The 25513-nt window shown below is 37.9% G+C and overlaps 1 protein-coding gene across 3 annotated transcripts in view; it reads right to left on the bottom strand.

The window, feature by feature from the left end:
* Positions 1-25513, bottom strand: part of PHYHIPL (phytanoyl-CoA 2-hydroxylase interacting protein like) — a 55898-nt gene that overhangs the window by 2852 nt on the left and 27533 nt on the right. For all 3 annotated transcript variants that reach the window (XM_069864376.1, XM_069864377.1, XM_069864378.1), the window contains 3 exons: positions 7165-7361; positions 3030-3204; positions 1959-2076 (listed from right to left, as the gene is read on the bottom strand). In XM_069864376.1, the coding sequence (XP_069720477.1) occupies positions 1959-2076; positions 3030-3204; positions 7165-7361 (490 nt within the window). The remainder of the gene's footprint in view (positions 1-1958; positions 2077-3029; positions 3205-7164; positions 7362-25513) is intronic.

Here is a 25513-nt window from a genome sequence, read left to right as displayed (position 1 = left end):
TGTTTCTGTGGCAAGATACTGACATCCAGTGGCCAATTAGGCTAATTATAGGTCACTCTCCTCTGGGATCTGAGCAGCTTTATGGTGCTCCCAGCTGAGGTAAGCAGCAGATTGACAGGAACACTATTTACAAACTCACTTTAAACCCAACATTTTGGGGTTGCAGCTTTAACACCGTGACAGCTGCTTGTTTGCCGATGCTACTAGAGCTACTCTAGAAGCTTTTCCAAGCTTGTTTACTAGTTATGACACCACAGAGGCCAGTGGCAGGCACGGTACGACAAGGAAATTTTCCTAAAAGGAAGCATGTGTTAGGGCTTTTAAGGTAACATTCAGAAAAGTGCATTGAGGAAGGACTAGCTCTTGTGACTCTATTAGTACTTTTGGGATCAGAAAAGGTGACCATTGGACAGTTACAGCTATTCTAGGTCCATACTGACCTGGTAAACCACAGCTTCTTCTCTCTAACTCACTAACAGAAGGGAAAACAAACCTGTCTCTATTTCTATCAAACCAAGAATAAACATGACAGGAGGGAGGGGAAAAGATACAGTGCAATTGCTTATAGTCACATTTGGCACAACAAGGCCAAACCCACAGCTATAAATGCACCTCAGTGGTAATTTTCAAAATTCAAAGGCAGATGAACTGTGATTACATAGCTGAAAACAAAGCTATATGAGAATCAGAACCACCATAGGCATATCCCTTCTGTGGTTTCTTGTCCAGGTTGGCAGCAGAGATTTACGACGTCCTCTAAGAGTCTCAACAATTACAGTTCATTCTCTACCTCCATTGAGTTTTACAGCTTTGTCACCATGTGCAATAAAATAATTCTTCCAAAACACAGATGAGAAAGAGCAAACCTCATGCTCTGGGATATATGACACTTCCAGAATCGAGCAGATTCTCATGACTACGAAGTGGAAACATTCCTAAGGGTGGTGGATCCTGCTTCTTGGAGTTGGATTCCCTTTTCTTTCTTCACTGTTTTAAAAAAAAAGACTTTCTAGACAGGTACTAGTATGACTCCCACCTAAAACTGGAATTATACAGCACAGCATCAACCCAATGTCTCAATACACATTAAAGAAGCATAGTCAGTGCTGCCACCCTCCTGACACAGTGCTGAAACAGATGTTGACATATCGCTTACCTCTCATCCACGATCTTCTAATGGTGGAAGGTTACCTCTGCATGCTGGCTGCTCCTGCTCAGTCAGTACATAAGCTTTGACTCCTTCTATTGAAAAGTCATCTGTTCTATTGTAACGACACTTACGGTTGCGTGTGCAAAGGAACACTGGGTCTCCCAAAATGAATAACGAACCTACCTCCAGCTATCCCACTTATTTGTTCCAACTGAAGCAGAGTGTTGCAAAATTGCCTAAACATCATCCCCTCTCCCTTTCTATATGATCTGTGAAATAATATTTGGATTGCAGAGCCCCGGTTACTATATTTTGGCATAGAAACTGAGTGGTTGTAGCTGGACAGCAAATATTTCATAGACTCATAGAATACTTTGGGTTGGAAGGGACCTTAAAGATCATCTGGTTCCAACCCCCCTTATTTCAAGTGGAACTCTCATATGCAGGGAAATGCCTATGCCCACACCTGTGCACTTCTACTATTAGACATCTTAGTCTGAATTTCTTAGAACAATGAAAGCATTTGGCTCCTAAAAGGTCTGTTATAATGAGCCTTTAATCAGGCTGGATACCCTATGAATTCTTCAGTTTCTGCTTCAAAACAAAACCTTTTATTGCCTAATGAAAGTGCCAAGTTAAGCAAGGTGGAAGAAATTGGTTATATTTTATTTTTATTTTTTCCCTCCTTCTGAACCGGCAATATAGCATATCAACATTCTGCTCTAGCTTTAGAACAACTACCTTCATTTACTTATTTTCATTACTCCTTTAATTTGCCAAATGATTTTGCGTATGATTACTTTCTTACCTGATATAATCGAAGTATTCTTTGTGCTGATTACGATAAAAAACAGATAGTTTAAGCATACGGCCTGCAATCACTTCAGCTTTTTCCAGTAGCTGTGTTAGGTGAACTTTTGAATAATCTGGAAATAAAAGACAATCTGCTAGTATGGGGGGCAGGAAAAATAGCAATACTCTCCAAAAGCTACACAGGCACACAGACTTAAAATTGGGAGCAGAGCCTTGATAACACACATCACATCATTCAGCAGCTATACAGACATTATATAGCCCAGCACCACCCTCCAAGAGACCAAGGGCAGGAATATCTATATTTGATTCTCCACACTCCTTTCCCCATAAGTACTTTGCAAGCCTATAGCAACTTTCACCTCAGGATTTCCTGTTAGAGCTGGATTCCTTGTATTTGGGAAAACAGAGCAGCTGAAGACTGCCTCCTTTCACTTAGGGTATTTGAGATACTGCTACAACATGCCCCGTTGTGAGCCAATAAAAATTCACATGACTGAAAAAGCCTAAATGGCACCTCAACCAACATGGGATTCATGGAGAGCTCGCTTCAGCTCTCAGCTTTCACAGTCAAGCCCATTGGTGCTAGGTGATGAACAATCAAAGGAAGAGACTCATAAATCAATGACAGGCTAAACTGATCCTTGAGACGTAGTGTTGGTGAAGCTCAGACTTTGCAGCGAGCAGAGAAGGGAGAGCAGCACAATGTCTTAAGCAAGCTGTCTGTTAGGGGGCTACCACTCTGTCTTTTCTCCACAGGGGCGAGTAGCCAGCAGAAGGCTGCTCCCCTTCAGTTCACCAGTCTCCTTTCCTAGCCTGGGACCAGCAACGGAGCCAGGCACAGCACTTCGGGGCAGCTATTGTGGAACAAAGGGACACTCCAGCAGCCTCCCACCTCTCATTAACACAGCAAACCTGAGCAGCCACAAAGCCTAAAGTTAGAATTCCAGGTGTGACTATTTTAACTCTACTAGCCTAGCTGGTAGATGGCTAACCCCTTCATACAGCAAAACAGCATTAAATGCATATGTATGTCCTACAGTGCGTGTTTCCTCAGCAATATTACCTGCTGTGCAAAATTCAATGATTTCACTCCACTCAGAAACAACATAATCACCATCCACTTGCTTTGATGCTGTCTGCACGGCTACTGTATATTCTGTTCTTGGGCTCAAGAACCAGTGCCCGCGGACTGTCATAGGCAGAGGAACAGCTTTGGCCACCAGTTTAGTAGGTACATCCTGCCGGAAACAAAAAGATAAAACAACACACAAGTCAGCAGAGCAACCAAACCAATCCACCACACCTTCCTCAATTGTTTTTGTAATGTAATCACCCACCCCTGTGTAAACTTTAGTTACTTTTCACAGTCCATTGAGGCAGCAAAGTTAACAGAGCAGCCAAGACCAATGGCCTAAGGTCTGCTCCAAGAGCTCTGGTGGTAACCTACACGTGTGACTTTATTATTGGTTCCAAGAGACTATTAACCAATACCATTATATAAAGCCCAAATATGTAATTCAGACTAGGATGATCTGTCTTTACGTATGCAAACACAAAGGTATCTTAAATTGAGAGCTTCTTATGCTCTCCTTGCCATAGTTTTCTTTCAGTGTAACCAAACAGAATTCCTCCTGCCCTCAATCAGTCCACCTATATTGCTGTTGATATCTTCCAAACCAAACTTCAACAGAGAAAATGAAATCCATTGCAGAGTAATTTTGTGTGTTTGACATGTATTATATTACCCTTGTGTACAGGAAGGACCAGAACAAGCCAAACAAAGCTAGATGGTTTGTGCACCTCTTGCTTACCCCTGTGCCACCTTTGCAGGTACCACATTTTTCTCTTCCCACGTGTTGAACTATAGTGCAACAAAGAAGCACAGCTGCTTGCTCTTGTTTAAATACCTAATTTCTACAGCACAGACTACCATGGGGAAGAAAATAACGAAGAACTAGACAGTTTATGCTAGAACTTTGGGTGAAAGGACTCATAGAGGAGTTGAATAAGTCTCTTCATGATATACACAAGGCGCTATGATAGAGAGACTCTTGACTATTTATCAGTAATGACTGAATAGTAAGATGTCTATCATGTGAAAGGTGGGCATTTTAGATAACACCTATAGCTGTCCACATGTAAATACTAGTCCACGGCCATCCACCCATAAATACTAGCACAGTACTCCCTTAAGGAAAAAAGAAATAGGAAAGAGACAGTTTCTGTTCATCATCTGTACGAAAGACCTGAAAGATTTTTTTTTTTCTTCCATTATGGAACAATATCTTTCTTTTATTGTTTTTCTCTCAGCAAAACATATTCTTTGCTTTCTGCATTAAGAAACTGTAAAATTAGCAGCTTATGTTATTACAATAACTGAAATGTGATTGATCAAGGCTAAGATTTTTTTTGTCATGATTTTTCTTTATTTTCATTTAAATCAAAAGAAGCTGGGAGACAATTTTCTCTATAAAAGACTCCATTGTGCACTCTGAAATAAATAATATATAGAAGATAGAGAAAAACAGAAAAAAGAAAAAGAAAAGAAACCTCGAATGACATTTAAAGCTGCCAGCCTGGAACTATACTGCAAAGGCATCCCACTGGACCGAATCTGCTAATGCTAAAGCAATCAGCACCTGCTATAGTTACAATCATTAGTCTTCCTGTCATCTTTCCTTTGGCAATTGCAAAAACTGCCTCCACCTGGGTCAGGTCTCTCTGCCTACAACCCAGTGGTAGGTTTTGCCCCCATTAATTCTGTCAGTTTTCATGTAAAATTAAAAGCCTCATTGCCCCCATGCATCAAAACTTTACCTGCCAGCCGTGTATCCAGAAACTCTCTGAACTGCACCAAAAAAAAGGCAGAATACTTAAACCCACAATAAATAGAGAGTTCTAGCTCTTGCACAGCTGGGGAGGAGGGGCAGATATGATACTCTTCATAACTCTTATCTGTTCCTCTTCTTAGCAAACCCTTTCTATTGCCTTTTTTTTTTTTTTGTTAAAGGTTTCTATACTGACAGGAAAAAAAATGGTTCAAATGTTCACGTTGAAATTTCTCTGGGGAGCCTACATTTCTTCTTTTCATCTCAGCTCTCATTCCTGGCTGAGCCCCCAAAGAAGTGCAAAAGAGGTTATCTTGCAGCCAGGATTCTGGAGTGGCAGATGGCTGCACCACCACCAGCACCCACTAGACAGCAATGATTTCCAAGAACAACCTGGAAGCACGGAATGGCTAAGCAGCAAGGTATATGAGCCCCACTACCTTTCTCCTTTTTGGGAAGAGCCACCTATTTTGCAGTGTCTTTTCATTGCCAAAGAAGCAGCTTTCAATTTTCAGCTTTCTCCCATTTAATCTTATCCTTCCCTTTGCCAGGTCTGCTTGTAGGACACACTGTGGGAGCTCAGCACACCCAGTTTCTAGTCCTAGATTTGCTAAACATCTGACCCTCTTATCCTATTACAAGGAAATCATCATAGTTCCATATCTGTATGCAAATTATTTTGAGAAAAAGGGAAAGTCTTATTAGAATTCTACACTTTCCATACTACTAGTGATACAAATCTCCTCCTTCACAAATATGACAGCAACAGTCATAAATGCTACAACTATATGCGCCCTAAATATATTGAATATATTTTATATATTTGCCAAGAGAAAAAGTATAAAACGGATGAATCATTCACGTATGGTCTCCTGGGCACACAAGGAAACAAGCAACCCCCTTTTCTGAATTCTGACAAGACATCCAATTTATTCATAATTTTAATTGATAGACTTCAGTCTCCTGTTCTTACAAAACCAACTGCCCCTCTCCTTTGACTAAACACTTCATCACAGTAAAATGCTAGGGAATTGCTGAGAAAAACAAAATAAATGACTTACTTATCTTTATTGCACTACCAATATGCATCCCCCCCCCCCCATTTATCATCACAGTAATATAGATTTTGAAGTGAACAGTGTTTGATCTGCTAGGGTGGTTCTACCTTTTACAAAAACAGATTTTACAACTTTAGACTAGTTTGCACATGAATGAAAAAACAAATTGATCGATAAAATGAAAGAAATTAAAAAGGATCCATCCAAGTAAATATGTCTATTAGCAGGTTTATTTACTCCTGCTGTATAAAATCACAATTCAAAGGCTCCCTGTCCAAAAGTAACAGCACTAAGAAAAAAGTCAAAACTTACCCTATATATTTGCTAGCGGAATTAAAAATGGGTCATAATAAATGGCTATTATAAAATTAAATTTGTAGTGCACACGCTTGTTCTTAGCAACTGCAACATCTTGGCCAAGTGTAAAATTCTTGATTTCAAGCATAAATAAGTGATTTTTAATTCGCTTAATGAATATTTTACCTGCAACCACATAAAAACCCCCAAAAGTCAAATAAGGAAATGTGAAATTTATACACATGCTATTAACAGCAGTCACAGGAAAAATACTCTCACAATAAAAAGACTCAGAGAAATTGGTGGAAAATTTTCCTGGTTATCCTACTGGTTTGTATGGTTTATAAATCAACGGCAATTTAGGTTCTGGTAAAATAAGAGCTTTTATATTTGCCTGGATGTTTTTTTCTGTGTTGGCAAACCTTATCTTTTGGAGGTATTGCCAACATTGTTTTGAAATCTGCAGATGATTGTGTCGTTTAATCTTCCATCTTATTCCATGTTTCTCTAGACATCTCATTATTTCAGCTATTCTGAGGTTAAAGCAAGTTCTGCTGGATTTGATAACTACGGATTCTGCAATACATTCAAATATGTCTCTGCATTAGTGGCTTGAGGAAAGAGGCCAGATGAATATTCAGGTCACAGTACAGAATGCTGCAAATTAAAATTGCTGGAAGCCTTCCTAGAAGAACATTAGAATTTGTGACTTTTGTTGAAATTACATGTGTTGCTTTTATTGTGTAAGTTCCAAAACTGTTTTAGCTTCAAATGAAACAGAAAAAGTAACGTTCAGTAGTCTATTAAACAAACGTATTCGTGTGTACACGCACATAAGTTAGAGATGGGTAAGGTATTTGAGTAAAATAAATTATCAATCAGATTAATCAAAACCCACCTTTGCTGGATATCCAATACTCATTTCTCATTGTCTGGCTTTGAATGGTTAATAAACCAATAAGATTCATCTATTTAAAAACAAGTACTTTCACTTCAAGTTTTAAATGAAAATTACCTTGTGTTTAAATTTGTTGGAATTCTTGTTTTCTTTCTTGTTGAGATCGATAAAGTAATGAGTAATGCGGTCCTTGGATTTAGAATTCATGTCCCAAGAAATCTTGAAGGAATCACATGTGATGTTGCTTATTTTGATGTTGTGCGGGACTGGAAGTTCCTCCATCTCTGCAATCCCACTATCTTGTGATTTATTCCCTGCACAAAAAAAAAAACAAACATGATTCATCCAGTTAAAGGCCTATTTGATACCTGTTATCTGTGCTCCAATACGATCACATCTCTAAACAGCCTTTCACAAAGCCTCACAGATCGTACTCAGAAACAACTATGAGGTACAATTATGCAAGTCTCAATTTCAGCGATGGGAAACGTTGGGAAGGGGTAAAATTCTTCATGCGAATAAGCACCAACAACATGTAAGCAGGCTGCACAGGCAACTATGACAACTGCATGCAGCTGCAGTTTGAGAATAAGGAACATCTGAAGCTACCTGGGGCTACAATCTTTAGTTAAGTTGCCAGCAACCTCCAATTAACCTAATAGTCCTAACCATACCTGTCAATGAAATAAATACAAACAGAAATCATATTCAAGCTAAAACTATTTTTCAGGCACGAAGTAAAACCACTAGGTTTATAGCTAGTGTATGTATGTGCACATATGTATACGCATATAGAAAACACGGTCTCTTTAACAACGAAACAATTAACAGTGATCACTTTGTGGAGCCACATACACACCAACTGCATTTTTTGGTCTTTATTCTCTCTGTTTGCCCAGTTGAGACCCTGCAGTTTTCTTGGGAAGTTTTTTCTAATTTCTCTAAACGCATATGGTGGATAAACAAATCATCGTTGACCCCAATAAGCATCACTGGTTCTGAGATTAGGTCTTCTCATAGTTCCCAAGGCAACCTTGTGGTAGAGCATTCTGCGAACATTAATGCTCAGAAACATCAGGTGATCTTGCACTACATAAGACACAGGTCAAAAGTGAAAAAAAACCAGTAAAAAAATGCAGAGAGACGAGAAACATGAGTGAAAAATGGTGAGCAAAGATAAAATAGAGACGATAATGTATGTAAAGAAACAGAGTATAAAAAGAAAAATCACAGATACGAATAGAAACAAACAATGGAGATAAAACAAGGATAATGTCTGCGTAAGAAAGAGAGGAAAGCTCTCAAATTCTGTCCAGATGAAGAAGACTGGAAGCCCATGCAGAGATGTGAGGGAACACATTTTTATAATTATTTTTTAGTCACATCTAATTATAGAAAATGATAATATTTACATACTTCCATTATAACAGATAAAAAATGGACACAGAAGATAAGTCTAGTCTGTAATAATAATAAAAATTTGACTTGGAAAACACTAGGGACATTTCAACCTATCAACATACATTGTCAAAGAATTATACCAACACCTCAAAGCAGGAATATTAAGGTTGGCTTGACTGTTCAAAATTCTCCTCATGGTAATGAGTCTGCAAAATCCATAGATTTCCAGCTGGTCTTCTCAATAAAGTGATTTTAGTGATGACTTCAAGAATCATTAACACTTTCCTAAATTTTTTTATTCCGTTCTATGCATTTACATCAAACAGGTTGTCTATTCTTTAAACATCCTCTTGCTCTTTTTTTCCTTTTCAACCAAAATCAGAGTCAGATGATGCACGCTCTTGCTCAAAATCCTATGCTTTATGTGCCATCCACGATGACATTTTCAACAACTGCACTGCCTGCAACAGGCTCACAAATAGCAGTCATTACTGAAAGCTTTCTGTTCATATGAAATACATGTAAGTGCTTTTCCCAACATGAGATTGCAGAAAATCAGCAGGGAGAAAACGGCATTGCTTTCTTTCGTAAGCATTTTGTATTTGAAAAATGACTGAAAGCTCTACCAGGAACACCGAAAAGGCTACATATGATTGGTCTTCCAGGAGTGATGCTGCTGAGGTTCTCAGACCTCCTGGTGAGCTGGATGGACTTGGACCCCAGCACACTGAATAACTGAATAAAGATCTTAACAGACATGCAATCAGGAAATCCAAGTCATATATATGCACAATACATTAATGTGCATCTTCTTTACTTCAAAAATAAGCTTATACACTCTATAACTATGAGCCCATCCATATCACAAACAGCCAAAGTAGTTTAAGCTTGAGGAGACGTGTGCAAGTGAGTGATGACCATTGACAAAAAATAACAGAGATGAAAAAAGCTTTTGGAGCAGACAGATGACAGCCAAACAGCAGAAGAGCTTCTGTAAATAAGATTTTTTTTTTTCCTGCACAATTATTGGAAAGAATGTCTGGCATACAACTTTAGATGTTTGTGCTCCTGATCCTTTTACTTTCTTTGCTTAAGAAGTGCATAAACAGTTTAAGTAAATGTCCAGTAGAAAATCTCCAGGTAATTTTTAGCAACATTTTTAGTATGTCAGAAGAAGAAAACACTTGCATTACTAAGTGCTAAGCTATCCTTTATTTTGTAATGGAAGAGCATCCAAAATAAACACTTTTCTGAAATCTTTAAACCTCTTTGAAAGTGGAAAAAAAATTTACAAATTTTGAAATTCAAACAGAATGCCAACAGATTATGAAATACGAAAGTAAAATACCTCAAAATCATCACCAGTAAGCAATATTGCAGTTTCCCTTCTATTTAGGATATGAAGTATCTGTGCTATTAGTAATACATGCTTATATTTCGATACGTATTTTTGTAGTCCTGAATGTCAAAATCCATTGAGTTGACAGGCAGTAATAGAAACCTGATAATGATACAAATGCGGAGGATGATTATTCAGTGACTATTGGTAAATGGTGAGGTTTGAACAGCAATCAGTGTACTGTTGCATGGGAACAAGGGAGAAGAAAGGACATGAGAAGCCTGCTCTTGCTCTCTTAGATTTGACTGATCATAGGGACCAAACATGCAGGTACTAGACTATTTCTGTTGCCCTACAGCACTCCAAAACTCCAGCTGAAGATAATTTGCTACCACTATGGATGTGAGAATAGGTGGAGAAGCCCTTCAAACTGACTACTTCAACATTTGTCGCTTTGCCACTTCATTGAAACTGAATTGATCTTTGATGAATCATCACAATACAGACAAAACCTGAAAATTAAAGTAGCATAGGAAATTTTGCTTTGAACAGCTTCATATCAAATTAAAATAGATCAGCTTCCAATTAAAATGGCTACTTCATTTTGCACCTTCATGTTGCTTCAACATTGGAAGCCAAAGCAGGGCTGGATGGAAACACTGCTTTCAGGTCTCTTCGGGGCAGAAATGTATTGAAGAGCTACTAGTCAAACATCATCTCCTCTGCTAAAAAACCTAGGCGTGTCATCCCTGCGTGCTACAGAAACATCTCTGTTTTAACAAAAAACCAGTTCACATTTAGAACAAGCAAATTGGCTGAGTGATTCTTGACCTGTATAACAAGAAGTCAAAGACCACTCATGTGTGCATAGTTCACACTGGAAGCATAAGACTTTAAATTTCTTCAAAGATTAAGAATAAATACAACACGCCAGCTCTACTGAGATCAGCTGGAGAACTGCAAGATTAATGTTTTATGCTCCTACTCACAGGCTTATCTCTCTCTGCCATATCCAGAGTTAAATTTCAAGTTAAATTGTCTAATCAATTTTAAAGCGGTTACGATACTCACTGCTGCAGCCGAGCCAAAATGCTGGCAAATGGGTAACAAACCAATTTTATTTGTATGTACACAGACACACTTAATTTAGTATCCTCATTATATCTCCAACTTACATAAATTATTTCTGAATGGGAAAAAAGGGCAGAAAATTCCCATTGAACATTCGTGGCTTTCATCTGCAGCTACTGGAGACAAATGATAACACTTGGAAATTGAGAAGCCCACACGTAAAGATTTGGAAAAGGTTGGGTGTATTTTTTAATTTGCTTCGTCACTCAAAACGAGCTGAACCATTATATCTGCGGCAGTGGAAGGATGACGGAGAAGAACCTTAACATAACCTCTGACTGGGAGTTACTGAGCATTCACAATCACTGATTTTTTATAATTTTAGAACGCTACCATTCTTTTTCTTAGTTCTGCAAATGCAGAATGTCACAGCAGGGCAAGGGAGTACGTGCTTACTGATTTTTTTATTTCACAAACTGTTTTATGTTATTCAAGAAAGATATCCTGAGAAGGCTAATTTGTAGTCTACTCTCTACACACACTTATAGCTCACAGAAGTGATTTTTTTTATGAAACTAGACCAATAAAATACTACATTTCTGGGCTCCTATGACCTTGCTTATAGATGTTTTGACTCTGATAGTATCTTGGGAAATACATTCCTGCTATTAAGCATGAACCATGGAAAAAAAATAATGCTGATATTGAATCCCTACACATGCATCTGTATTTCACAGTTTGAATGTAATTCATCATTTGGAAACATTAAAAAGACAAGTTCATGCTCAAAGGCTGTATACCAGACACACTGCAGCAGAACTCTTAAGTATTCAGAAGTCACGCTGTTTGTATTCAGCAACCAAATCACACCCTCTTCCCCATAACTCCATCCACAACACTAATATGCCACCTTTCACCGCATTAACTGTGTAGCTGGCTGTACTATGCAACCATGAAAAATTATGCAGCAGTCAAGAAACAAATTCACAGGAAACAGAACTTGCAAATGGCTAAGTACAATGACATAATATCCATCCATCAGCAGGGAAAAACCCACAAATATTACAGCCATAATGAGTGCGATTGCTTTTATTCAGTGTGAAGTAAACTCATGAAATATTCATTCAACTGCAATGATGTCCATTAAATCTGGAGAAATTAAAAGAGGGCAGGGCTGGGTGAAATCTTTTTCTCTGCTGAAGCTAAGGAAGCATCCCTTCAGCAATCACGGATGGCAAAACATAGCTGTAAAATGTTACTATTTATCTGCAATTTAGACTTGGATACTATGGGAAATGACCACTGAAGTAGTAGAAGAATGCTGTTCTGGTTATTATTTCCTCTTCGGGGGGTTTAGATTCAACCGATTCAGATATTGGTCCAATATCCAGACAAAAATTATTTATTCATATGTGGAAAAAATGTAAATATCTAAACAGAATTTGGAATAAAGGTGGCGTCTGTTTTAACCATCACGCAACCCAATCCAGAGCTGTCCTAAGTCATGGTTGAACTTTACACATCCCTGAAGTTATGTAAACATGTTTGGTATCACAGAGCCCAAGCACGCCAGGACAACAACCAACAGAAAAGAGAAGAAAGCAATAAAACGGCTTTTCCTAGCATTGCTTTAAAATCCCTTGTCGACTGTGTTTCCTGCTAAGGCTTTGTCCTTCTCTCCCTCAAGATGCAAATTACATCAGCTTAATGAAGTGTAACTTGCATTTTCATTCAAACTCATTAAGAAGCCCCCTCAACATGTATAAATAGATTTGCCTCTTTTGGCATCACACTGGAAAATCTCCAGTTTTATGGACAAAGACAAATCATCTGGTTCTAAGTTTCTTTGTACTCAGGGATAAATCTTCAGTGTCTGTAGAGTCATATTGTGGGAAACATGGACTTCTGATGCTTTTGGAGCTCACATTCAAAACTCACTATTATGCCTCTCTTCAGCTGCCAACAGCACTGCCATGCATCTTCGAAAACACGTCCCCAAAGGATTTGTGAAAAACAGTAAAGCATTTTGGGCTGTCAGTTTGTACTTCATAAATCACATGTTTTTCCTTGAAGCTGAAAAAGTTGCTATTCAGAAGTTTCTCTATTTGCGAATTAAACTCCTTGCATTTAACACCATCTAGATTTCAAACACAACACGAGCAGTGGAATGCTTGCTAATGATGGCTGTTTCCATTTACAACCCTGTCTTTTCCAGCTGTAAGTTGTACTGAAACATCTTAAGAGCTCACTAGTCCAGCTACCGCATTCTCAGCTGAGGAGGTCACTTGGGAACAGCAGTTTCTTAAATTTTTATTTCACAATGACAAAGCAGCTGTTTAAAACCTCAGTTTAGTTTTCCGGAAGACATAAATATTTAGAGATTTCATATAAACAGTGCTAGAAGTCATGGAATCTACTAATTCCCAAAGAATTTAATTGAAAATTTGGAAATGTCACTACTTCTTAAAGACAAGGCACTCATTTAAGGCTCAGAAGTTGGTAGAAGAATAGTGAAGTAAAAATCAGGTCCTTCTCAAATTCTACCTGAAGACTGCCTGTCCTCTGATTTTATCTAGGTGACATAAAACGTAATAAATACAGCAAAAGCCAAACAAAACCCTAATTCAGAACACATTCTTTTAAAATGTTATGTTTTTCAGATCTTACAATACATCATTGGGGAAAACAGAAAATGATTTTCAATACAATGAAATACATTAGCTATGACCGTTTGAAGTGGAAATGTTTGATGAGAGGGGATCGACTTCATAAAGAGCACCCAGGTACCAAGACACAAGAAATCCTCTTACTAGACGCTGATACTAACAACTGAAACCAACTCATTTTGAAATAGTAATTCCCACAAAATGAATAGAAACGTCTTTACATCTACAGAAATGCAAAAATTTCCACCTTCCCTTGTCTTGATAATTCAGCTGATTGTTTATTTTTCAGCTCTATAAAGGTAAAATATTAAATTCATAATTCTAGAAAACTGATATAGACTGACAATATTTGAGTGCTATAACTCAGACTGAATCCTCCAATTCATGGTGGAATTATTTTATTTACTCAAATATTTAATAGAAGGAAGAATTCTTCTTTCTCTACAACCATCAAAAGTGACACGTAAATGCCAGGAAATTATATATTAGCTGCATATTTTAAATTTAACTAAGCAAAACTACAATTGTATGCATTTCTCCCGAGCTCTGGAATGAACGGGTCCTTGTCCAACTGCTACCTACATAAAATTGTTTTACAGGACCAGGACAATATGTCCCTACCAAGAAAATAGTTAACCTGAATATAAAGAATTTCAGTGTTCACTGCAGCACCTTGCTCAAGATAGACAATGAAATCACACAGAGGGAATACAAATCCAACATTTTATAAAATTATCAAGTCAAGGTTGTTATTTGTGAGGCCATGTAAGTGGCACTTATCCAGAATGACTATTCTATTTCAAAGTTCAACTTGCTATCCATAACCACATATGTAACGTTTATGCTTTATTCATGTTGCTTTTCATGTATTTAAAAAAAAAAAAAGTGAATAGTTGCAGACTCCTAAATGTCTCTCTCTCCTCTCCCCTGGAATCCTGGTAAACTAACTCCCAATACAGATTTTTATATTTATATAAGCGTATTTAAGATTATTTTCTAAACAAGTATCCTAGTAAAACCAATTCCTACATTAGATAATGAGAGAAAGTCTGGCTCTATAAATCCTGTTTGAAGTATAAACCCCTCTAAATCTTCTCTTCATTTCCTCCCAACATCTGATACTACAGTTGTGCATTTTCTAGTAAGATAATGTGCACTCTGTCCAAAATTTAAAAATAGTTTTGAAAATGAATATACATACATATTATGTATGCATACCTATATTTCCTGAATGTTTTCTAAATATACATGCAGATTTCTCGTTACTTGGTTTTAACTGAAGGCTTAATTTGGTTGTTTCCTACTAATCTACATCATTGATTTCAGCAGGAATATTCCACACTGCAAAACGAAGAGAACAAAACTAGACTCTATGAGTACAATTAGCTGATGCTAGTATAGCCAGAGGGTACCCCAAAACTCTGCCCACACAAAGCACCAGGCAACCTCAGACTGTCTAGTTTCTCTATTAAAGAATTTCTCTCTCTTCAAAAGTACTCAATTCTTTCTCCAACTCACTTGGAGAACAAATGTAATCTACAAGCGGTCCCGTGATTCAAATCAGGAGCAGACCAATATCTCAATCCCGCTGCTGACAGCGATAAACGTACATGCTCTCAGCTCCCACTGAGCAACGCTCCGCTCTCTCCCGAGCCTCATTTCTCACTGCCTGCTACAGGACTGAGACTTCATTCTGCAAGTAGCCTCTTGTTTCACGAAGACGGCTCCAAGACTTGGTTTTTACCTGACAGGAGGTGTAGTACAGCCACTGACGGACAGTGTGCAATAAAAGAAAAGTATTCAGTGCAGTGCTGAAGACTTGTTACTCACCTGAATGCTAACTCATCTGAGATGCTGATTTGCCCTTCACACAAGCATTGATCCCATATTCTGAGATCTTGTGCTGACTGGCTCCAGCAGCTTAGTTTCCTTAAGTGTGTATGTTTTCCACTAATACCAATGGGAATTCACAATGCACGTGTGGCAAACCTGACAGCTAGGAGTAGCAAATAAAGAGTTACACTACTACATTTTGGAATATGATTATGCCATCAGAACTGTAGGCCTTTGGTTTACAGCTCAAACATTCTCTAATTGCACACCAAATGCAACATTAGCTTAAATAGGAAATCAAATGTATCTATATGGAGTAATTAGTAAGCAGAAATCAAATAGTTCTACTATAACATTTCTGTGGAATATGTATTTTGGCTTAGATACAAAATCCTCAAGAGTGGATTTGTCAGGCCATATTCAGACTTTCAAAGTTAAAGATAATAAAACCCAAATATTTCTTTTCTTTCTAAAAATGACAGTAGATATAGTGACAAGGAAGAAGCAGGAACAACATCCGCTCCTGCCACAAGACCTGGAACACCTGGAATAAATTTCATACAAAAGATGCATCCTCCAATTCAAAAGCAAAGGCTAATGTCCAGAAGATTTTATACGTGAGACAACGGTCACGTGCAATGCTTGTATGATGTACTGCTGTGGAAACCGCTAAATACTCTTATTATTCTAAGAAAGAAGAAGAGACCAACATCAGCCTTAGGAGGTTATTCTCCACAGACTCACTTTCCATTCAGTGAAGAAAGCCAGTTTCCTAAATTGGATAATCTGAGTACCTATATTTAGCTCTCACATTTAACTTTGCCCTTACAGAGTCTAATCCAGAAATTAAGAGCTAGCTGGAGTTACCTTTTCTACATGAGTCAATTCTCATGATTCTCATGATGCAACAGCAACTTGTGATATTTGCAAGATTCCCACCAGAGAGAAACAAGAAAAAGAACCTGGGGGGATAAGGGAAGTATTACACTGCAGCCAATTTGTGAACTCCCATAGCAAAGAAATCTACATCCCACTGACTCAGAAACATCCTCTTGACTGATATATTAAAAAGGGATAAACTTTTCAAGAATAATTTCTCTGAATTTCTGTGTCAAATACTTCAGAGCTTTTCTCGTATCACCACAATATTTTCTTCTGAAAGCATTAACAGGATCAAGCATATCAGGACCATTTAAGCTTGAATGTAGATGAATTTATATCTTGCTAAATGCAGTTATAGCTAAATTATTCAATAACATTTAATTAATTTTAATTAAAAATGAATAACGTGTTCAATTGCATCATTGAACTAATTACTCAAAATAATTGTTTCCTCTTTTGTTATTACCATAAAGAAAATTCAGATATATCACTGAGTTCTCCTCTGTTGTTATCAGCCAATTGTTCCAATTCAGTGCAAATTTGTCCTTCGATGTTTGACCCATCCTTACTTGAAGTAAAAATTTAAGTAAGATTTGGTAACCTCTCCAGAAATACTGATTCAGAAAAGTCTTACTGAAGCCAACTGGATTTAAGCTGGGTTACTTGAGGGCTTCTGAAAACTTAACTGCAAACATCTAACAGTCCATACCTATGGATGAAAGCAAACTGTGGAGGTACCCACGAGTTTCACAAACCCAAATCATAAGACAAAACCTGATCAGGAAAACTTTGTGCAGTGGCTAATATGGCAAAGCTGACCTTATTCTTTCACTAAGATTAAGTTCTTACTGCATATCCTGATGTCTTGGAAGCATTCGGTATTTATACTTTATTCATTCAAACTTAAACTAAGCTAAAAGCAGCCAAAAACCTAGACTTGCTGATAGACTGAATACAAAAATGGAAATAGATGCACATCTCTGTAGATACAATTACACTTTTAGAGTTTCCTCTTCTCCTTAGAGATATTTTTCGGAAGAATTTTTTTATGAAAACTGGATGCTTCCATGGAGTAGTTGGTGTTCCACAAGGCTGGGCCCCTATTACCTGAATTTTCCTCTTTCCTTTTCACATTTTTACTACACACAAGTGGAGGAGCGCTAATGCAGTAAAATGCTAACCCAAACATGTGCATGCAAAATCTAATTTTCACTTGTGTCAAAAATTATATGGGGAAATTATGAAGAGGAATGAATTTCATTATCAGATAAAAACATGCAACTGTAAGGGTGAGAATAACCATCCTGTCTGCTGAGTAACTCCGATACGCAAAAGGATTTCTATCAACACACTGTTTCCACTAAGTTTCTCTTGGAGTGCTTATACTAAAGATGTAGTTTTATTTTTCACCCTAGCTTGCCATGTTGAATCTAAACAAGCTTCCCTGCAGCCTTCTATGGAATGAGAATTGCAGGGTGGCAAAACCAGCTACAGTTGAACTACAGCTTCTACTGGCCATCGGTTTTCATGCCTTTGACTGTCAGCTAGGCTAGTACAATTCTACCTTCTTGAAATCAAACAGGACATTATAGCAGACCACAAACACTAAGCCACCACGATATTTACTACTAATTAAAATAATGCTCCCATTTTGTTCAGCACAGTGAGCTTGCAGTACATGGGTGGTAAGAGGCTCTCCCCAGCATGTGCTGACTACAAGACGCATTTTAAAAACAAATTTTAATTAAAATGAGCATTCTGCAGCTCCTGAAAGCCAGTGAAGGTAATAAGGGGTGTAAAACGCTCTAAGCCATCTTCTAGCTTAATTTAAATGTAATTTAAAAATTAAAATTAACTCTAGAGCCACTTATATATACTAGAATTTGTGGATAATGCAATTCTTCAGTTATACAGAATTCTAGACTTTGAAAGGTTATTAAATTTATCACGTGCACTTTAGTCATGTAGCAAGAGAAGCCTGAGTTCTCAGGTGTCCTTATGAAATTCTGACCATACTTCAAACTGCACTTAGACCCATCTTATGGAGAATTTTTGGAAGGATGCAATCTCAGCACTGTCTTGCTGGAAAACAGGGAGTGACATTTTTTAGCAGACTCCCACCCTGCTGATCACTAGAAGGGCAGATTTTGGAGCTGGAAGGGATCTGGAGCTTCTTATGGCATCAAGTCTTTTTCTCCTGAGGAATAAACAAGTACAGCTGCCTCTGAGACTGTGGAACAGCCTATGTCTCCCAGAACGACAACGAAAGAAAACAGATCTTATAGATGAAGTCACTGACTGTGTGACCCTGGACAAGTTGCTTGAGGCCAGATTCTGATCCAAGTCACACTGCTCTGGGTCACTGGTCTAATCGCTCCAACACAGTGCAACTGAGGGCAAAGCATTGGCTTTAATCTCCTAGCGGTTTTAGCACTGACTGTGTATTAGAAAAGTGAGTGGCCTTTACTTATTTGCGCTTTCACTAAACAAAACAGAGAGACGCACTTTCTTGTAGTTTATTACTATGAACCTAACACTCATACTTGTTTAACTCATTTGGCTGGCAACAACTTGTGTCATTTATTGCAGCTGTGTCTTAACCAACCCCAAAAATGTGTACTCTACATCACATTAAGTCATGTAAATTCAAATCTAGCAAGGAGAGGCAGCCTTGTATTCATGTGAGCTTTAATTTGACCTGCCAGCTTGTCTGAAAACTACAATTGCACAAGGATTTCATTTAAGACCTACTTTTCTTTCAAGCAAAGGGAACCTTAGAGAGAAAGGCAAAACTCGTCACTGGAAGGGCAGCAAAGAGAACTTAATGCTGGGGAACACAATTTTACTAAGAATTTTTCTCCAGAAAGTAGGGTGATGAGCATGAGTGGGCTTTTGTAACTCACTGGATGCCCTGGCAGTCTGCAGCATGAATGAGCATTTCTTTACCTCAGCGCACTGGTAATTCCTCTGTGCTTTTCACACAGATCTCTTGGAAGGAATAAGATCTGTCACTGTTATACACCAGTTTGTGCTTTTTGACTGTGATTTGAAATGCATTACATATTCACAATAGTTTAGGAAATTCTACTCTGTAGCTTCTGCTGTCTGGTTTTTTTTTTTTAATTTAATTTTTATGAAGGTTTCAGACTCTCTCAGCCCCTGACAAATAAACAGTATAGAGGTTTTGAGAACCCTTTCTGGCAAGAGCTGGAGTTGTTCTATTTTGTTCCATTTTTTGCTGGTTTCCCAGTGCAACAAAACATAGTCAAGGTCTTTGGATGTGGGTCTGCCACTGGTTGACTAACTTTTAAACCTCTGACAAGAGAACAGAGCTCACATATAATTTAGCTTGCTGCCAGCTCCGTTAGGGTAAGCAAGCACGCAGAAAAGAGAGAGGATCCTGATAAATACTCCCTATCAAGGCTAAGGATACTAGGAGTTCAAGCTTTTCACAGATACTGGAATATAAAAATGACACAGCTATGAATACTCTAGTCTAAAGAAATCTTTAAGCAGAGTTTTCACCATATTAGAGTTCACCCCTCACTCAGACATGGAATACAATAGAGATTGTGTGGGTTTCTAAGTCTTGACTCCATCTCATCCTGTCCTGATGGCATTGGTAACATCTCTTATGTAGATTATCTAATGAAGATTGTCTAACGAAGAGAAAAGTCAAACTGAAGTTTTGATGTAATGAAGTTAAAGAATATATAACAATTCTGAACTATCAGATTCAAATCCATTAGAAAATAATGGCCCTCAACAGTTATAAAATTATGTTTTAAAACGCACAGCTCAGTTGCATGCTTTAATGAACTTCTATTACAAAGTCTTTTGTAGTCTTATTCAGGCTATCAAAGAGTCATTGGATTGTAACAAGTTATCATCAGTCATGATCATGGATAAGTCAAAATTTAATTATTACCTATAGAGGAATTGCTGCACAACCTACTACAGATTCACTAAGCCAACAAAGTCCCTTTGGGTATGGTACTTAAAAGGAATTCATATTTAGATTCCTTTTTAATCTTTTGGTTTTACAGCAGTTAAAAGCATCCTAAGTAATGCTTTCCAGCCCACAATAACTACTACATAAGCTAAATATAAGCAGGATACTAAGACATACTGAAGAACTTAGTTTCACTGCATGGCTTCCATTGCAAGCACTGCACACTTGGATTAGGGCTGACAGCCTCACCGAAGAGTCTAGGTTGTTTGCTCAAGGAAGCAACACAGAAACCAGATGAGCATTACAGAATATACAAAAATAGAAGGAAGAGAATCGGTATTTTTTCACATATGGGACCCGATTCTGTCTTCCTTGCACTTGTACAGTTATGAGAAAGCACAGAGTACCAGACATGCTCTACTACACAGGTTGTGCTGGAGCACCTGGCTACCTGATGTGGCGTGGAACTTGAAACTAAACTCTGCTGGTAGCACTGGCTAAACTTCCAGTATGTTCTAAACAAGAGGGACAGAACACCTCTGTGATGCAATGGATTCAGTGAGCAGATAGGCTTGGGATTTTCAGTTCCTGTGATTAGAGATATGCCTTGAAATTACATTCAAAGTGCAAAGGCTAGAAATTAATCAGAAACATTAGTGCTCTGAAAGCCACATGTTTACTACTATTTATATTAAATTACCAGTATAAATCCCACAATAAAAGTGTAAGTATATATTTACTTTATGTCATCAGATGCACCTTTGTAGCATTAAAATACAATCTGCTGTACATTCTGTTCTTAAATTTATCCCTTAGCTTATATAAACTCATGTATAATTTCCCTTTACATAAATTACATTAAAAGGTCCAACAACACAGCATGAATCATCCCACTGATTCTTCTGTACTAGTACTTGTGGCTAGCCAAGGTTGAAAGAGCTTTTTAATATCTTCTTGCTCTGCTGATTTTTAAGTCCATATATCTTCAACTATGAGTACGCACAGAAATGAACTGCAAAAAACCTCAGAATAATCTTTAACAACTCTTACTTCCAGCCCAAAACTCAAGATAGATGAAATCCAGAGAAACTGCAACTTAAAGAGAGACATTCCAAATTAGATGTTTATCTGGATAAAATAAGAAAGAACAGATGCAATAAAAGCTAGGAAAATACAGTAGTTTTAAGATCCTAAGCATTCCACATCATGAACACAAATCTGATCTTGTGCAAAGTCTTACTGAAGCCAATGGAAGAGCTCAGGGAATAAATTTATGGGATGCCTCCGACAATTGCAAACTGCAGAATTCTCCTAATGAGCGCATTGATACACAAAGCTTAACACGGGAATTCCTCAAACTATGTCTCTCCAAGATTTGCCAGCTGTGTCTGACTTAACAATATTGGAGAAATAAATTCCAGGTGTGACTCCATACTTGGAACTAAGAAAGAGTGCAACTCCGATAATACTTTCTGTCATTCTGCAGGAATAAAAAAAGCAAAGCTAAAGTAGTTTTAAGGTATCTCCTTTTTGGCAGCAGCTAGAACTGTCAAGGCTCAGAGAAACTGCTGTGAGATTATATAAAAACAGTATAGCTAATCATGGTTTTTGAAAACATCCGTGCAAAACATCTTGTTCATTCAAGCATAAATAAAACAAGAACATTTTGTAAAAACAATGAAATAAAATTGATTAATGATTCAACTACACAGCCAGCTACAAACCGTACAACCAATTCTAACCAGACCTCGTGTGCCAAAGGAAACATTTTCAAGGTCAAATAAAGGATGGTCCACTGTACAGCAAAACCTGGTATGGAAACCACAGGAATTGATCCTGGAGCAGAACTTTCTTTAGTTCTAACATCATAAACACTGTATTTGTCCATGCTTTCCCACAGCAGTGAGGTATTTTTTACATGCACCTGTACTGAGTTTGCATTGCCAGGTTTTGGTAGCGGGGAAGCTACAAGAGGGGCTTCTGCGAGAAGCCGCTAGAAGCTTCCCCTATGTTTGACTTACGTTGGAGAAGTTTGTAGAGGACGGTCTCCTATAGGAGGGATGATTCTGGGCTGTGTTCAGTCAGGATTAAATATATCCTTCCAGGTCACAAAGCACAAAAGGCCACGTGTGCTGGCAGCATGCAAGACCTACCAACTGGACTAAGAAAACCAAACCCAGAGTGTAAGGAATTTTGAAGATTACATCCTCAGTTGGGGTTAAAGATGCTGGCAGTGTGCCAGCAGCACAAAGGGAACTGAAAACTACTTTATTCAGAAAAGCTGGGTCCTCCAAACCTGCTATATAGAGGCTGTGAATAATAAAAGGTGAGAAAATGACAAGGAGTGGGTGAGGGAGAAGATCTTTCTAGATTTTAGAGGGAAAGAAAGGAAAATTAATGAGGTAGGGAAGTCCTAGAAGGAAAACCCAAGGTCAGGAAAATAAGATTCAGGAAGCCTTCGGAGACAATTGAACACAATGATGCCTGACTGGAACCCATTCAAAAAATGAATGAAGAAATACTACAGAACTCCACATTAGAAAGTGATATAGTCTCTCCTCCTCCCATCTTACATGACAAACCCATCTTCTACCCATTCTAGAAGCTATGGCTCGGGACCAGAGACCTCATTGGAAAACTGCTGTAAAGCCAAAGGGGTCTGTAGGACAGACTGATCTAGATTATACAGGTATAACCGCAAGGTAAATAGTGAATTCAGAGAAGTGAGCTCAGAACAGAGTTTACCAGAGGTGGCAGCCATCAGATTAACAGGCTGAGAAGAAAATTGCTACATCTAGTTTAAAAAGGGAAGATGAAACAGATGAAGAGCATACTAATGGCTTAACTCTTACTGGAGAAAAACAGGTATTGTCTTTGAGATTTGCATAAGATCTACGAAATTTTAAGTTAGGGGTTGGCTTGGCATTCCTTCTTCTGAAATGCTGGAGGAAGTAGAATTTCACTTCCCTAAATGATTCCTCCTGCCATCGTGCTTATTAAGAACTACTGGTCTCCAGGGCAGAACGTTGTTTGGCAGAGATGAGGCTGATGCATAGTAAAACAGCCGAGGAGTTTGGGTGTCTACTGAGCTACTATAGAGCCTGTGGCTAATTCCAGGCTAAATAAGCATCTTTATGAATGATCTGGAATGAAAGATAAAATTTCTGTATCGCAGACAACATTAATATAGAAGGAGCTGCAAGCACAAGATGGCTTAGAAACATAAGCAGAAAATGGTAAAATGGATTCTGCTACAGAATAAACAAAAGAATGCGTCCGGGAACTATAATCTGAAACAAACACAAAGAAGAAAGGCCATATATAGGAGACAGTAATCTTTAAAAGCCCTTAATTATAAGAATGAATAGAAATTAACTACAAAACCCATGTTATATATTTGAGTTTCAACCTAGCAATACTGGTGTATAGCCCTGGGAGAGAACAGTACTTCTGTATGTGAATCTGGCATAATTACACATCAAGCATTTCAGTTGCTTTGTAAATGATCTAGAAAAGTTTCAGTGAATAATTATTAAATCAACAGGGGCACAAATAGAATACCAGGCAAGATATACATAGTTAATAACACTTAACTTGGTCATTGTCACACAGATTTGAGTGGCATAAAGCTCTAAAAGATGATGGGGAGGGAGGAAGAAGGAAGGAAAAGAACTCTGAAAAACAAAGGATACAGGAATGATGATGTTTCTTGATAAAGAGATATTGAATATGCAGAGCAAATGTAAATCCCCAAACTTGCATTTGGGGAGAGGAATAAAAACAATAATAAACATGCCTCTGAATTCTGTGTCCTATGAAATATCACAGTTACAAGTGCCTCTTATTATGCTGGATAAGAAAATATGAATTGTTTATTCCTATGCTTAGAATTCTCATAGTTTTGAAAACAAACAACTATGCAAGTCCAACAATTCAGGACACTAAGCATTACTGCAAAATTTGGATCTCTCTGTTGTCCTTCATGTAGGAGTCTACCTAGAAATTCAGTTTTCCCCATCTCTGAGACTTACAGGATAACATTTCAGAAATAGCAGTGATATTGCTCCACAATGCCAGAAAAGGGATTTGAAGAACACATGCAGAGACTGGATGATACCACTTAATCCCTTCTGTTTGAAAGGCAAATGTGCACATGATACGGCCACGAAAACTTCCATTTACAAACTCTAGAAATCTCTCTCAGAATGCTCCAATAAATCCAGCATAATAATAAACTTCTGAAATAAATAAGACGACGTGAGTCATGCTCAAATAACATGGAAAGCCACACATACAAATTGTTTATATATGGCAGAAATGACATCTTAGCTTGTATGACGTAATGCTTTTATCCAACTTTTTAGAATGATTCTGCTGGTGTCAAGTGTTTGGAAGGTGATGAAATTGATTTATTCAACTGAAACTGGCCAAGACACCAATTCCATTTCTGATCTAGATACCCCAAAATTGACTTCAAATATATGTATACAGAAAAAAAAAAATTAAAGGCATTTTAGTGAGACTGTGTAGTTTAAGCCGTCAATAATTAGAAAACATCAGAACGAAGCATGCTTGAATAACCTTAAATTGGCCCCTTTGTTCAGAGTATAATATAGTCTTTAACTGCATGATTACATGCTATTTTTTCCACATAAATTCTGACTCATTCAGCACATAGAATGAATGCTGTGTACATAATGAACTATTTTTCTTGTAACAGCTATTTGCTGTTGTTCAGTGTGTAGTCCCAGGACTTACTTGCTACGCATTATTCATATTCTGCTCTGAAGACAAAATTATGCACCTCATGGGTCTTCTATGTACCTCATGGGTTTTTCCAGACTACTACAGTGCCTGTCTGCTTAACAAACATTCATTAGTTTATTTTGAAAAAAATCTCTGTGAGGGGAGGCAATAATACTGCTTCCATTTTACACATGGAAAACTGAGGCAGAGATAAGTTAAAAGATGGTCACTAACTTTCAGTGCCTATTTAAGGTCCCTTTTCTCAAGGCATTTGCCATTGTGCTTTGTATGTTTGAAGTCCTGCTCTCACTAAAGTTAACTGCAGCTGTTGACTCTCAGTACTCTTGAAGTACCAACACCATGGTACCAGGATCAAGCATCCAGAGAAGGAGAAACACGAGTAACAAAACCCTTTGAAAAGTGAGTAGCTCTTGTTTAGTTCTGTGCAGAAAGTATAGAATAGACTCCAGGTTAGAACTATATTTCTCTCTCTTTCTTCCCCCACTTTGTTTATAACATGTTATTCAACATCCCTAGTATTTCCTGCACAGCATACGCTTCTCAACACCGTGCTGG

This window comes from Phaenicophaeus curvirostris, chromosome 9 (genome assembly GCF_032191515.1).
Source record: "Phaenicophaeus curvirostris isolate KB17595 chromosome 9, BPBGC_Pcur_1.0, whole genome shotgun sequence".
In the NCBI taxonomy this organism is placed as follows: Eukaryota; Metazoa; Chordata; class Aves; order Cuculiformes; family Cuculidae; genus Phaenicophaeus; species Phaenicophaeus curvirostris.
This window is presented reverse-complemented; position numbering and strand designations above follow the sequence as displayed.